This window comes from Lithobates pipiens, unplaced genomic scaffold, assembly GCF_037356315.1.
Source record: "Lithobates pipiens isolate NorthernLeopardFrog02 unplaced genomic scaffold, aLitPip1_a1.2 Scaffold_16, whole genome shotgun sequence".
NCBI lineage: Eukaryota > Metazoa > Chordata > Amphibia > Anura > Ranidae > Lithobates > Lithobates pipiens.
The window spans coordinates 429,766,815-429,783,344 of record NW_027507748.1 but is presented as its reverse complement, the minus strand read 5'-3'; the positions used below and the strand labels follow the sequence as shown (position 1 = coordinate 429,783,344).

The window sequence follows — 16,530 nt, the reverse complement described above, 5'->3', positions numbered from 1 at the left end:
TCTATGTATGTACCTATGAACATTAAAGTGGTATTGCATATTGAACCCTCAGCATTTTTTAACTACATACATTGAGCACAATAAAATAAACATTGCCCAGTAAACTTGCATATTTACAGCTTTTAAGTTTCTTGGTTCCTGCTCTCTTGGTTCTGTTCCCCAAACTTCTGGTCTTCATAGGAAAGTTAAAAGTGGTCACAACTCTAAACCTTGGATGCAAGGGCAGCTCCAAAGGATGCTACAAGAGAAAGGACTCATATATAAATGAATCCAACTGTATTTGTCAACACCACATCCTCAATATACATTTAGAAAACCATTTGTGAAAGAGACTTGGGATTTTAAAAGTGTTGAGTGCCAGAATGATTCACCAACATATCTGCAAGAGAAAGGAGTCACCCTGAAACGGGAAACCCAGGGCAGCCGTCATCGGCATAAACTAGAACATAGGCAAGGAATAAAAGATAAAGAAGCTGCATTCAATCAGCTGCTGAAAGTGCTTAAAAACTGGGGTATTGATTATAATTTTAAGGCTTTAGAACCATGGTAACATCCTGTATGGTGGGTTCTGCAAGTTCCATGAGCTCCTGACATCCAAGAGGGTTATTCCTGAGACCCTCGCTCTTTCAGAAATAGTGAAGAAACCCATATAGTGTTATAATGTGCTCTGCAATAGGACACTGTCCCCAAGTGATTTGGTTGCTAAGCATACCTCTCAACTGTCTCTGATTTCAAAGGACTGTCCCTCTTTCCCCCTCATTTGTCCATCATTTTGGTCTGATCTACAGAGCCTTGCAAAAGTATTCACCCCCCTTGGCTTTTTACCTATTTTGTTACTACAACCTTTAGTTCAATTTTTTTTTAATCTGACTTATATGTGATGGATCAGAACTAGGGATGAGCTCATGGCGTGTTTGCATGGAACACGTGCAGAGCCCGCCAGGAAGTCAGCGCAGAGCTGCGCTAATCACAGGCAGTGAGACATTGCCCCGATGTGCGGCTGCAGAGATCGAGCAATGTCACTGTCAAAGGTCACTGCCTGTGATTAGCGCAGCTCTGCGCCGACTTCCTGGCGGGCTCTGCAGGTGTTCCATGTGAACACACCTGAGCTCATCCCTAATCAGAACATAATAGTCTAAGTTGGTGAAGTAAAATTAGAACAATATATACATAAAACTATTTTTCAGAAATAAGAAAATGATAATTGGCATGTGCATATGCATTCCCCCCTTTGTTATGAAGCCCATGAAAAGCTCTGGTGCAACCAATTACCTTCAGAAGTCACATAATTAGTGAAATGATGTCCACTTGTGTGCAATCTAAATGTCACATGATCTGCTATTACATATACACACCTTTTTGAAAGGCCCCAGAGGCTGTAACAAGGAACTCTTCAAATAAGTAAGGGATAATGTTGTTGAGAAGTACAAGTCAGGATATTACAAAAAAATAGCCAAATTTTTGATGATCCCTAGGACCACCATCAAATCTATCATAACCAGATGGAAAGAACATGGCGCAACAGCAAACCTGCCAAGAGACGGCCACACACCAAAACTCACGGACTGGGCAAGGAGGGCATTAATCAGAGAGGCAGCACAGAGACCTAAGGTAACCCTGGAAGAGCTGCAGAGTTCCACAGCAGAGACTGGAGTATCTGTACATAGGACGAAAATAAGCCGTATGCTCCATAGAGTTGGGCTTTATGGCAGAGTGGCCAGAAGAAAGCCATTACATTCAGCAAAAAACAAAATGGCACGTTTTTAGTTTGCGAAAAGGCATGTGGGAGACTCCCAAAATGTATGGCGAAAGGTGCTCTGGTCTTATGAGACAAAAATTTTACTTTTTTGCCATCAAAGCTATGTCTGGTGCAAACCCAACACATCACATCACCCAAAGAACACCATGCCCACAGTGTAACATGGTGATGGCAGCATCATGGTGTGGGGATGTTTTTCAGCAGTCGGGACTTGGAAACTGGTCAGAGTTGAGGGAACGATGGATGGTGCTAAATACAGGGATATTCTTGAGCAAAACTTGTACCACTCTGTGTGTGATTTGAGGCTAGGACGGAGGTTCACTATCCAGCAGGACAATGACCCCAAACACACTGCTAAAGCAACAAGTGGTTTAAGGGGAAACATGTAAATGTGCTGGAATGGCCTAGTCAAAGCCCAGACCTCAATCCAATAGAAAATCTGTGGTCAGACTTAAAGATTGCTGTTCACAAGCGCAAACCATCCAACATAAAGGAGCTGGAGCAGTCTTGCAAGAAGGAATGGGCAAAAATCCTAGTGGGAGACTTATACAAAGCAACTTGGAGCTGTAATAGCCTCAAAAGGTGGAGTTACAAAGTATTGGCTTTAGGGGGGTGAATAGTTATGCACATTTACATTTTCTGTTATTTTGTTCTATTGGTTTGCTTCACAATAAAAAAATAAACAAAAAAAATCTTCAAAGTTGTGGGCATGTTCTGTAAATTAAACGATGCAAATCCTTGTTAATTCCAAGTTGCGTGGCAACAAAACACGGAAAATGGCAAGGGGGTGAATACTTTTGCAATGCACTGTATATAGTTGTATAGAAAATGCACTTTTTATCTTTCAAAAAGTGTTTCCTAGAGCTAAACCTCCCATCCAAATTCTAAATTGCTGCATTTGTCGATTTAAAAAGCCAATCTAAAGGAATATAAGTGGTAAAAAAAAGCCCTTGTGGATTTAATTAACCCTTTTATTTTTGGTTAAGTCTCCTTTAGCGGGGTGTGATGGGGGCGTGTCCTAATCCTACATACGTTTACTAGTGGGTGTCCCTCATTCCCATCTCAATTTTGGGAGGTATGGATAAGGGTCTCTAGTACAGAGTTTCATCTCCACCATGGCATAGGCAATAAATATCAAGGTGTATAGAGATTGCCATAATAAATACAATTTGCATTTTACGTGAATTGGTAGGCTACATGTACGCATAACCAAATCTCAGCCACAGCTACTCACTTTTTGTGAATAAATACCACTGTTTCTGCAACCTTGGCTAGTCTAAGGCCCTTTGATCTCCATTTTAAATGAGCAGTATGGGTATTTCACCTCATTAGAGATGGCAGAGTACACACCACGACTGACAGGCTTGTAAGAGAAGAGGATTGGCAATGCATCATGTAGCACTTTTAAGCAAGAAGGAAAAATGGCATATGCAATGAGCAAACATCACTATGTACACCCATAATTAGATATATTTTTTTTTGTACACTATCACGCATTAATAAGATAAATTACAGTCACAGCTTTCATGTGTGTATCGAAAACAGTAAAATGGCCCCTCTTTCTTTACATTACCAACTCATATCATCAAAGAATTAATATATTTACCTCTTGTTAGACAACACAAAAATTCCCAAAACAGAAATACATGCAACTATAGATGCCTGGCAGAGCTACTAACATTTCCCACTTTATTCAAAGGTTAAACAAAAGACATGTATGTATTGCGCATCAACAATCAACAATGAAAATTTCCATACTGCTAAAATGACCAGCTCTCTTTATGAATTATGATTTTTGATGGCTTTACAGGGGTATATGTTTTAATGATACAGTGAAACCCAAATAGTAAAATAGTTTTGGTTTACCGGATTTCTTTTTAAAAGAGAATCATGGCCATACGTCTCTTGTACATCACAGGAGTGTATAACTTTTGTACACCTTGATCCATAGTCAATCAATAGTGGGCTGTAGCCCGCTATCAGCTAATAGAGAAAAACTGTGTCAGGCTCAGGAAGGATCCTGACAATATTGCCTGATTGACATATGGCTCTGCCTTTCGGCACACATCTGAAAGCCAGAGCCAGCTCTGCCTGTCTTCTCCCCCAACCCTGTGCTTCAGTGAGCGTTGGAAGAGTAGAACGGAGAGCAGTGACTAGTTGCCACTGCTCTCCTTTTGAAAAAGCCAGAGAACTGAGCAATCAAGTGTCCTTTAAACAATCAGAGTTGGCTTAAGACAGCTGTAGCATCACGCCAATGCTGCAACATGAAGGTGAGTACCAAATTTTTTATTTTTTTTTAATCCCATAATTCTCCTTTAACACATGCACAGACCAGCTGGGTATAAAAAAAATATTAAAATGTATGTTTTATATGATAGAAAATGGTATGTTGCCAGTTTTAAACTACACTGGAACCAATGGTTGTTTACCAATTCTGTTAAGCTACTTCCATCATTAGCAGTAATATTTAAATAGCAACATTTTAATATGCATTTTCAATATTCACACACTGTATTCATTTGGTTTTGCAGTATTAAAAGGAAAGAATTTTCTGCTTGACTGTTCCATGCCACGTTTATTACCCATTAAAAGTAAGGACAGAAATGGAACCAAATAAAAGTTTATCTTTCGGAAGTATGGATGATATTAGTTTTAGTGGAGACCAGCATGGGTCGCACAGAGTAAATAACCAACCTGAAAGATTTATCAGATTAGAGGATGAAAACTATAATGACATCATGGATCTTCCTATAAACACCTGGAAACATAAAGGACTCAACGAATCAAAGAATAGATTAGGAGGCTCAGTTGACAGCATATTGTCTCAGACATCAGTTCAAAACCCCGGATGGATGGCAGTAAAATCGAGCAAATCCCAAGATGCTCTGGTATCTCCTTCACATTCTATTAAGTATCAAATGTGGCCAAGCAAAGAAAATGTACTTGAGAGTTCAGAAATTGATGATGTTGTAGGAGATGAAATAAACTTTAAATCCAGGCAACAATTACAAAAAGAGACCTCAGAGGAATACAAGGGCACATCCTTCACTGCTTCCCCATCATTATCTCACTGTGCTTTAGAAGCTGCTACAATGCCAGAACATAGCAGGTCAGAAGGGGAACAGTTACAGAATTATTTGCAAGAAATGGAAGCCTACCATCAGTGGACAAAGGCCACAGACCCAGATCTTGAAGGTTCTGAAGAAACCAAACCTAATCATTTTCAGGTAACGCCCTTTAAGTTTTGCTCAAACCAACAAGAAAAAAAATATGTATTAAATATGCGCACACATTTTTAACAATTGCTTAGTTATTATAAGCGACAATTTACATTTTTCTCAACTTTTATAAAAAAAAATATTGTTAAAAATATTTCATGCCTGCAGCCTTTTTTGAAGCCACTTCCAATTTTTTACATACACCGGGATGGCTGAATGGCTTTTATCAGGATATATGTCCTAAAAGGTGACAACAGTATGTCATCCTTGCATAATGAGTTTGATTGACTAAAGACAACTAGGCTTTGCAATGGAAGATGCATTGTGCAAGGGAATAGCCTCAGAACTTAGTAAAGCTCTGCTGATTTCCAACATCCAATCATGCACAAGCAAAACATGCTACCTTTTAAGATGTTCCTTGCATGTGATTAGATATTCTTTGCAAAGTGAAATTTCACTACATTCACTAAGCTCTGCTGCAAATTCCCTTTAGCTGTACTAAAGACCTGTTTGCCTTTAGTAAATCAACTCCAAGCCTTGCTGTCACCCAGTCAAACGGGCTTCCAATGAGGACTGCAAGTGGCCAATTCAGCATACATTTGGTCCCAATGTATGCTGAATTGGCCACTTCCAGTCCTCATTGGAAACCCGTTTGACTGGGTGACAACACAGGAGCACAACTGGACAGGAACAGAGCTTTGTCACCCGATAAATGCCCCAATAATTCTTCAATGGCAGGGTCACCAGATAATGTTTTAATCAAAGCTGCAGATTTAAAATGTTGACAATGTCTGTTAAAAGTAAATTAACCCTACAGAGATTTTAATGATTTGGTATGCATCTATTTATTATATTTTGTGTTTATAGAGCCTTTTAGGAAGGTTTTGACTTGTTTTCTTCACTGGAGCAAAACTGTCAGGCTCAGGAAGGATCCTGACAATATTGCCTGATTGACACATGGCTCTGCCTTTCGGCATACAGCTGAGTCCAGAGCCAGCTGTACCTGCCTTTTGCCCCAACCCTGTGCTTCAGTGAGTGCTGGAAGAGTAGAACTGAGACTACTAGTCACTTTACTCTCAAAAAAGCCAGAGAACTGAGCAATCAATTGTTATAGCTTGTCTCAACACTTAACTGATACAGTGCCTTGAAAAAGTATTCATACCCCTTGAAATTTTCCACAATTTGTCATGTTACAACAAAAAAAACATAAATGTACTTTATTGGGATTTTGGGGTGATGGATGGAGCCAAATACAGAAAACCTGTTAGTCTGAAAAAGTCTTGAGACTGGGGCAGTGGTTCACCTTCCAGCAGGACAGTGACCCTAAACATACAGCCAGAGCTACAATGGAATGGTTTAATGGAATGCAATAAGCATATATTTGTTGGTTTGCGCAAGTTGTAGCGTCTACAATTCATGGTGTATTCACCGGAATTTTTACATATTTTTTTTAATCACATATATACAGCGGAGAAAAGAATTACTCGATTCCCTGCAGATTATGTAAGTTTGCCCACCTTCTAGTCATTCCACAGATTTTTAATGGGGTTTAAGTCTGAGCTCTGACTAAGCTATTGACCCTCTTTCTCCTAAACCATGTGGTCATTTTTGCGGTTTGCTTTGGGTCATTGTCATGTTGGAAGGTAAATCTCTTCCCATTGACAACTTTCTGGCAGAAGGCTGCAGATTTTCCTTAAAGAGGGATTCCACCAAAAAAAAAATATTAAAAGCCAGCAGCTATAAATACTACAGATGCTGACTTTTAATAAATGGACACTCACCTGTCCCGGGTTCCAACGATGCCGGCAGCCGAGGCTGATCGATCGCTCGGCCCTCGGCTTCTGCCGCCACCATTATAGGTGAGGGAATCAGGAAGTGAAGCGAATCGGCTTCACTTCCCGGTTCCCTACTGCGCATGCGCGAGTTGCGTCGCGCAATAGGAAATCTCTGCGCTGTCACTGGGACCCGTGTGTGTCCCAGCAGACAGCGCGGCAGGGCAGGAAATGGCGTAGACTCCCACGGGAGTCTATGCCCGGAAGTGGGTGTAAATACCTGTCTTTGACAGGTATCTCCACCCCCCTCCCCCCTGAAAGGTGTCAATTGTGACACCGGAGGGGGGGAGGGATCCGATCAGCGGAGGTTCCACTTTAGGGTGGAATCCTGCTTGAAGAATTTGATGGTATTTTTCCTTCTATCCTGATAAGTGCTACAGTTACTGTTGCAGAGAAACACCCCCATAGCAAGAGATTATACAGTAAAGCATGGAGGTGGTAATGTTGTTTGGATGGTGAGTTGTATTGGATATTCACCAGACATATCGTTTGACGTTGAGGCCAAATAATTCAATTTTAGTCTCATCTGACCATAACACCTTTTTCCATGTGGCCTCAGAATCTTCAAGGCATGTTTAAGGTGGTCAGATGAGACTTAACTATTTGACCTCAACATCTAACGATATATCTGGCGGAAATGCAATACAGCTCATCATCCAAATAACACCATTCCTACAGTAAAGCATGGAGGTGGTCATATCCTGTTATGGGGGTGTTTTTCTGCAGCAAGGACTGGAGCACTTGTCAGGATAGAAAAGAAGAAATGGATGTTCAGATTCTTGAGGAAAATCTGCTGCCCTCTGCCAGAAAGTTGTCAATGGGAAGAAGGTTTACCTTTCAATATGACAATGACCCAAAGCACACAGAAAAAATGACCACACTTTGGTTGAAGGAAAAGAGGATGAATGTGCTTGCATGACTTAGTCAGAGTCCAGACTTAAATCACATAAAAAATCTGTGGAATGACTTAAAGACTGCAGTCCACAAAACGGTCACCATCAAATTTAACTGAACTTGAGCAGTTCTCCAAAGCGTGGAGAAATATTGCAGAGTCTAGATGTGCAAAGTTAGTAGAGACATTCCAACAATTGTTACGATTCGGCACTGCGTCGCTTTAACTGACAATTGCGCGGTAACAGGCTTATTGGACATAAACCCATGCTTAGAAAAGATCCTGAGAGACGCTTGAAAACAGGCACTTGGAGTGTTACCAAACTTGTTTAAAAATAACTATTTTAAAAGAAAAAAAAAGAGTGAATGTTAATATTAGGTTGCTGTACACTTTTATTTCTGTTCTTTTATGTTAAACTAACAATGCTTTTAGTCTGAAACATATGTTGCAATGATTACCATTTGTTGATCTATTAGATGATAATAATGCTGTAGATAATATAGATTAGAACGGTTAAGTGCTTTTTCCTTAAGTAAGCACTTGGCAGCTGAGTAGCACAATAGAACTCAATGCTATACTCTTGTGAATTGTATCTGTTCAGTGCCTTGAAGTGTATTTCTACTTTTGCAGCTAAATTGGGATAACACAACTTTAGAATTGTTATATGATTTTCACACATCATAACATATATACCAATTGCTGCTTACAATTTGAACTGTTCTCTTCTGAAAACTCCAAAACTGAAGTTGTCTCCTAGTATGTAATGTTAAGAAGAGGGCTGGGGGAGTTATGTTTACTATCATTAACCCTGTCTGTTCTAGGCTGGCAAATTTCATTATTAATTGTAAACTAAATTTCAACCGTCTGTTGTAGCCTCTCTGGTGGTATGATTATGTCAGTTTTTTGCGTCTCAAAGCGGTACAACTGTTTTGCATAGAAATTTGGTGGTTTATATTGTAGACCTGTAATTCTTAGCAATAACACACTTAAATCTGTCCAAACAAGAGTCTAGTAGATATCCCGGGTATGATAAAGTTTGAAACACAAAATCATAAATTATAAAATAATACATAACTATAATTATAAAAAATAATAAAATAATAATAAAATTAATTTCCCCACGATTCACTATTGCTCAATTCTGCAAGTGTTCTAATTTACTATCGCTGTTTTCTAGCTGGTCTAAAACCACTTTTGACGTAAAGGGACACTTTTTAGTTGCTATGGGTAATCTCCGGTTTCCAGGCAGAAAGAACTGTATATATAATACAAAACTGCATGCAAGGCACTGGACAAACCACTAGGGACAAAAGGAAGGTGAAATGATTTCATACAGTAATGTAATCTGTAAGATTACAGTGTACTGTATGTGTTATGAATTTTGCACTTTTTGAATTTGCCACCAGGCTTCGCCCCCATGCGTTGCGACGCTCGCAGGGAACCGAGCCCGGCACACAGGACATCGGGCGGAGGACAGAGCCCTCGGACACATCGGGGACACATCGTAGAATCCTGGGGATAAGGTAAGTAACCTGCACCAGGATCCTGCAATGTGATCCCGAATGTGGCTCGGGGTTACCGCTAATGGTACTAAAATTTAACCCCTGAGCCACACTCGGGAATACCGCCAGGGAGGTTAACAAAGGGTTAAATATTTCAAGACTTTGGTGCTGCATTCCTTTCTACTGAGAGGAAGCTCAGTCTGTCTCTACTTTGACAATGGGGACAGACTAAATTTCCTCTCATTTTCCAATTATATAGAGTGGCTTGCAAATAAAAACCTGGAAAAGTAGAAATATTTTAATAAAAAATATTTTTAGGTGTATTGTGTGAATGGGAACACAAACATATTATGGAGTTTTTGAAAAGTTTACTGCACAAGTGATAATAAATGTAAAATGAATGCACATGTGCTGGACATAACACAGTACTGGTTAACTCATATATATATATATATATTTTTTTTTTTTCTTTTTGCTGGATTTTAGGCTGCAGAATCCAGTGAGGCTCTGAATATCTCTATGCCCCTCCTGAAATCAATACTCATGGAACGAGAGGCCAAAATAAGTGACCTGAGCAAGGAAATTAGGAAAATACAAAGTGAAAATCTACGACTTTTGGATGAAAAGCAGCATTTTCTGTCTGAAAATAATAGGCTGCGAAAACAAGTTGAGGTAGACAATAAAATAGTTTCTCTTTTAGAATTCACATTTTTTTTTTTTCATATAAATTCACATTTACATTTAGATCAGTAAAAGCCTTCTTAAATGGTAGTATTTACATTATCATACTGAGGTTTTAACAGCCATTATCAGACTTTAAGCCCCGTATATACTAGAGCAATTTCTTTATACACACAGATTGCTTCCTGGCACTCGGTGCAGATAACGTGTATTGAGCTGAATGTTCATGCAATACACAAGTGTCCTCAGCTCACAAATATACAGTTTAGAGAGAAATGTTTCTGCCAATCAATTTCAGAACTAGAACAATGCACCTGAAATAGGGTCATAATTGCTTCTGAACATTCCTTATCTTCCCATTTTTCCCCGTTGTAGCTTGGCCTTTGCTAATGTGGACAAAACCATGATTTAGATATAACAGGCAAAACATGTAATCCTGCTCAAGTACAGCTTGCCAATATTCCAAAGCAATACAAACTGTGTGAGCATTTGCAAACACTGAACAACGTACTGGTTAAAACTGAATTCCAAGCAAGCCGCTAAATACACAGATTATTATTATTATAGAGGCTTTATATAGCGCCAACAGTATGCGCAGCGCTTTGCAAAACAAGGGTAGACATTACAGTTACATTATAATTTGGTACAAGAGGAATCAGAGGGTCCTGCTCGTTAGAGCTTACAATCTAAATGAAAAATATATATGGGAGCCGTTTTACCTGTTAAAGTCTCTTAATTTTTATCCATCCAGTCCAAAGATTTACACAGCTCTGCCACAAAGAACAGCTCAGTCTGACAGGGCAAAAGCCTGATTCTTTTCTCTACTGCAATTAAAGCAGACCTTCAGCCAACAATGAAACTTCAGCCCCCCCCCCCTTCCATAACTGGATTCAGGTTTCCCGACTTCATTCTTCCTTGCTAGGGGGGATGATGCCTACTGCCTCCTTGGATATCCACACATCCCAGGAGCCAGTTTTACTGATGGGTGCATGTGTGTTGCAGAGCTCTGCATGAGTGTAGATGTGCTGCAGGTCTTTAGGACCCGGTATAGACTTGCGGCACATCCACACTCATGTGTAGTGGTTTTAAAACATGCATGTAGATGTTGCAGGTATCAAGGTCCCAGATACCAACTTTGTGTACACATTCTCAGGACCCCACCACATGCGCCCAGATGTGCACTGGTCTCTGCAGGGTACCAAAGACCTGGCAGAGAACTTTGGCACATCTGCGCATGCACATGATACTTAAAGAGGGCAACGCAGGAGAGGAGGAGCAGGGTGAAAATATCAGGGAACCGAAGTCTCTTATTAACCACTTTGGCCCTGGAAGATTTTACCCTCCTTCTGATCAAATTGTTTTTTGTGATTCGGCACTGCATCGCTTTAACTGGCAGTTGCTGGGTCATGCGACATTAACGCCCAAACAAAATTGACGTCCTTCTTTACCACAAATAGAGCTTTCTTTTGGTGGTATTTGATCACCTCTGCAATTTTTATTTTTTGCACTATAAACAAAAAAAGAGGGACAATTTTGAAAAAAAAAAAAAAGAATATTTTTTACTTTTTGCTATAATAAATATACTCCAAAAATATATAAAAAAATGTTTTTCCTCAGACTAGGCTGATATGTATTTTTCTACATATTTTTTGAGAAAAAAAAAAATCGCAATAAGCTTATATTTTTGATTGATTTGGCAAAAGTTATAGTGTCTACATAATAGGGGATAGTTTTATGGCATTTTTATTATTACATTTTTTTTTTACTAGTAATGACAGTGATCTGCGATTTTTACCGGGACTGCGACATTATGGCATTTATACAATGCGCACCCGCGACCCGGTCTTGAGCTGCATGACCGTGGCCACGGGACACCGGTGGCGATCAGGTCACAGAGCTGAAGAACGAGGAAAGGTAAGTGTAAACAAACCTCTCCTCGTGCATTCTAGTGAGCCTGTCACTGATCGTCTGTTCCCTGTCATAGGGAAACAAGATCAGTGATGTCACACGCCAAACCATGCCCCCCTACAGTAAATAAAAAAACACACACACACTAAACCCCCACACTGCCCCCTAGTGGATAACCCCTTCACTGCCTGTGACATTTTTACAATAATCAGTAAATTTTTAATCGCACTGATCGCTGTATTAATGCCAATGGTCCCAAAAATGTGTCAAAATGTCCGACATGTCCGCCATAATGTCGCAGTCACAATAAAAACCACTGGTCGCCGCCATTACTAGTAAAAAAATAATAATAAAAATAATAAAAATGCCATAAAACTATCCCCTATTTTGTAGACGCTATAACTTTTGTGCAAACCAATCAATAAACGCTTATTGCATTTTTTTTACCAAAAATATGTAGAAGAATACGTATCGGCCTAAACTGAGGAAAAAAAATTTTTTTTTTATATATTTTTGGGGATATTTATTATAGCAAAAAGTAAAAAAATATTGAATTTTTTTCAAAATTGTCGCTCTATTTTTGTTTATAGCCCAAAAAATTAAAAACGCAGAGGTTATCAAATACCACCAAAAGAGAGCTCTATTTATGGAAAAAAAAGCACACCAATTTTGTTTGGGAGCTACGTCGCACGACTGCGCAATTGTCAGTTAAAGCGATGCAGTGCCGAATCGCAAAAGGGGGCTTGGTCCTTTAGCTGCAAAATGGTCCGGGGCTTAAGTGGTTAACCATATAATGAGCATACACAAACATTCAAAGTGCTACTTTTTGAATTCTACTGTTCCAAATCGTGGTTAGTTCACCCAGGGGTCCTGAGTGAGGCATTAGTAGTAAATACATAACACCTGTATATGATCATTGGAATGCCAGGAGTGATGTGACAGACTTAGACATAACGGAAATGAGCCACTGACCCATTGTCACAACATCCAACATTACCTACTCACATACAAATGCTCTGTTCTGAAACTTCTTCTTTAGTAGAGTCTGTTAAAAGGCATCAGATGCACCAAAAGAGTTGGATGCATAAGGTGACAGGTTAGTAATAAACCCTTTTTTCAGGGCCGTATTTGTTTTTGAGATGGCAACAGTGTCCAGTTTCTCTACAAATAGTTTATACAGAATTTCTAAATGTAATGTAGAAAAGTAATAAAAACAGTCTAATGTATCTTTGATTAAATTGCATCCAAATAAGCATATGCTACATAAAACTATGTAAGTTTTTGCACCTTCCTAACACCCACTTCTTTTCTTTTCTCTGTAGTCTACAACATTTAACAAAGAAAGAAAAGCACAGGATGTTTTTGATTCATTTGACCCAAGTTCTCCAACAGTTCTTCAGAGACAAATCAGTAACTTATAGTTTGTGTTGCATTTTTGAAAACGGTATATTGTAATAGAATCTTTATGTCTTATTGCATCATCACCTGTAGCTTAAGGGCCATACCCGTGAAAATTAAAACCATTTTTTTGTTTGATTTAGAGTGAGGAAGGTTTGGAACCCTTGTTGGGTGCTTACTGACATCCTAGGCTCTAGGCTCCAACATGAGATTTTGAAACGTGGGTGAGACTGGCAACACCAATGGACAGTCTAGCCTAATAACAAGTGTTAGACCATTGGCGCAGAGTACATCTAAGTAACGAAATGGGTGATCAGTGGCAGACAGTCCAAATATTTTCAGCATGGGTTACCAAAAATTCCTGTAACTATGATGCTAGTGGTATCTGTCACCTTGTGTAACTTCTACACGTCTTGGATGTAATCTAAACCTGTTCATACTTTAAATCTCTGATCATATTTGAGATCATTCAGTAATGAACAATGACAACATGCAAAGCAGCATATAGTTAAACTCCACTACAATAATATTTTTACTGGTTACTGCACTTAGATCATTGTTGGACTAAAGTAGTCTGCGTATATGTACAGGCTGAGATAGGTACCTGTAGGTTAAGTACCTGTTGGCTCAATTCAAGCTGGTGACCATACCGTCACCTGGCACATAAACATGGCAGATCACTAGAGTCACAGTTGGTGCTATAGAAAGAGCAAGAAGGAGCAAAGCAGTACAGTCAGATACAACTGGGGCTGCTTATCATGGGTAGGAAAATTGGAATCTGGGGAAGAGGAGAAACACTAGGGATTTTTAGGGCAGGTTATCACAAGATGAACAACAGAGTCTGGGGAAGGAGAGAAACAACAGATTTTGGCTCCTTATAACAGGAGGAACTATTGAATTTAGAGCTGGGGAGAAATGATTGCCATTGTGGCCAGGTCATCAGAGGTGGCATTTTGGGCAGGTTATCACAAGGAGGAACAAAGCAGTTGGGGAGAAACCAAATTAATTTTAGACAGGTTATTACAGGGTGGAATAGGGGCAGCTAGGGCAGGGGATAAACAATATAAAGTGAGGCAAGGGAGGAACAATAAAGATTGGGTCAGGTTATTATAAAGAGGAAAATAGTTTGTATAGCAGGTTATCACAGGTAGAAAAATAGTGGTTGGGGCAGGTTATCACTGGAAGAAACAATAACAGTTGGGACAGAGGAATAACAATAGAAATGTTGACAGGGAGGCAGGGAAGCAGGGAAGAAGCAGTATACATTGTCTAAGAATATCAGAGAAAGAAACAATAACAGTAGAAGCAGGTATAGAATCAACAGCGGTTGGGACAAGGAGAAGCAAAGATTGGGGGCAGGATAGACAGACAGAAACGATATCATCGGGCTCGGGAGAAATGATAGATTCAAACTAGAACAGAGGACGGACAATACAGATTGCATTGGGATATCACATGGAGGGACAAGGGCATTTAGCATCAGGGTTAAGGCAACTCCCCCTAGTGGCTGGGATTTGACTATTACCAGCATGTTACCACCCCTTTCAGCAAATTGTTGAGCCAGTTCTTAAGGACCATATTCCTTATCAGGCAGTTAAGAGAGGGTGAATTTGTACACTGCTTCATTGTTGTCAGACAAAAATGTACATCGAGAGACATTTCCTCATAGTCCCATTGCAACAACAAGGTGCTTAGAGACAGCAGGTATGAGGCTTATGAAATATTACAAGATAAAGGGAACCCATGCATTTCATGCCACAACAGTGGTGATACCGCTTTAAAGCAAGTCTCAATAAACTAACATCTTTAAGAATTGTTAGCACTCAGTTGCTTCCAGTGTCATAGGTGCTCGGTCAGTCTCTGAAAAAAGGTGGAAACTCTGTCCTGTTTGTCCCTAGAAGGCTCTTCTGAATGAATAGAAAGGGTACTCACAGTGCTTTTAAGCCTCTATTCTGGTGAACTTAGAAGTCCTCCCAGTTGCCCCCAAATAGGATGCTCTTGCGTGACATATGCCTGTGCCTCGCATATCCCCTGGTCTCACTCCCTTAAAATGGAAAGGACTGTCATTTTGTTGGAAAGCTAACCTGTTCCATGGATGGGCAGCCATTCCCATCCAGGACTCCTCTGCAGGACTCGACAAAATGGCTGCTGAAATCCTGCAAGTGTCCAATTAAAGCCCACAGCAGTGGACACAAGTCCTATGCTGCACTCCCTTTATAAATGTTCCTACACAGATAAATTATGGACATATAAAGACACCAAGTGGCACATGAATCATTGTAGCAGAAAATTCCCTGAAGGAATTACACTGAGTCCTAACACCTTGCTACAAGCATACAGGCAACTAGGGGAAGATTGGGATAGAGACTGGTGAAAGTTATCACAGTGAGGAATAGTAGGGATTGCTGATTAGCTGAGATACTGTTTATTACACAGAGGAATAACACTCATTAGGACACGCTTTTTAACGTGCTCAGGCAATTATTTCAACTAATGGTGGTCATGTACAGGTTCCAGATATATGGGCCAGATCCATAACTGGATCTGACTGAAGACAGCCAGATTTGAAGACTGTCATCATATCTATGTGTAGATATAAATGGCTGTAGTGTCCATATTGACAATCAAGTCTGTATGCTGAGTCATTGTTATTCCTAGCACTTAATAGGAATAAATGTTATTCTCAAACAAATAAATGATGCTTTTAAAATTAGTTTAACATTTTGCTCGTGAAATGGTTGGATGCCCTTACTAGCAAGTGAGCTGCGACAGAACAAAGTACATTTGTTCTTTGATAAAACAAAAGATTGCTTTATTTTGCAATTATTTGTGCCATTAGAAAGGCTAGGTGAGGTTAAAAATGAAGGGAACAATTCATCAGCCAGAACATTTAGAGACCTTTGAAATGATGTGTTATAGAGCAGTAATACATTTTAAATGTATGTCTACATTCATCAAAGTGGCAGAAGTAATACAGAGATCTGTAATTAATATAAAAGCTAGATATGTTTACAGGTAGTAGGATAGGCGTACAACTATGAAAAAAAAACACCTACTTGCGTGTACTGTAAAACAATACTAATATGTGTCTTCTGAAAACCAGAAGAAAAGTTTCATGAAGGCCATAGCTCACAACTTTCTTAAATGATAAAGAGTGACATTTTGGCACACTGTACGGCCCCAATTACACAGACCACAAGCACCTTTTATGCAAAAAAAAAGACTGGCTAAACCTTGCAAGTGCTTTTTTGACCCTTATATTGACTTTTTAAAATACCAAATGCAGTAATGTAGAGGTTGGATAAACATTTTAATACAGCATAACATTTTTGGTAGTAAA

The 16,530-nt window shown here is 39.5% G+C and overlaps 1 protein-coding gene across 2 annotated transcripts in view; it reads left to right on the top strand.

Annotated features, from left to right (window-relative positions):
* Positions 1-16,530, top strand: part of LOC143983179 (uncharacterized) — a 76,887-nt gene that overhangs the window by 13,809 nt on the left and 46,548 nt on the right. For both annotated transcript variants that reach the window (XM_077482570.1, XM_077482569.1), the window contains exons 2-4: positions 4,291-4,986; positions 9,690-9,875; positions 13,115-13,202. In XM_077482570.1, coding sequence (XP_077338696.1) covers positions 4,363-4,986; positions 9,690-9,875; positions 13,115-13,202 — 898 coding nt within the window. In that variant the 5' untranslated portion in view covers positions 4,291-4,362. The remainder of the gene's footprint in view (positions 1-4,290; positions 4,987-9,689; positions 9,876-13,114; positions 13,203-16,530) is intronic.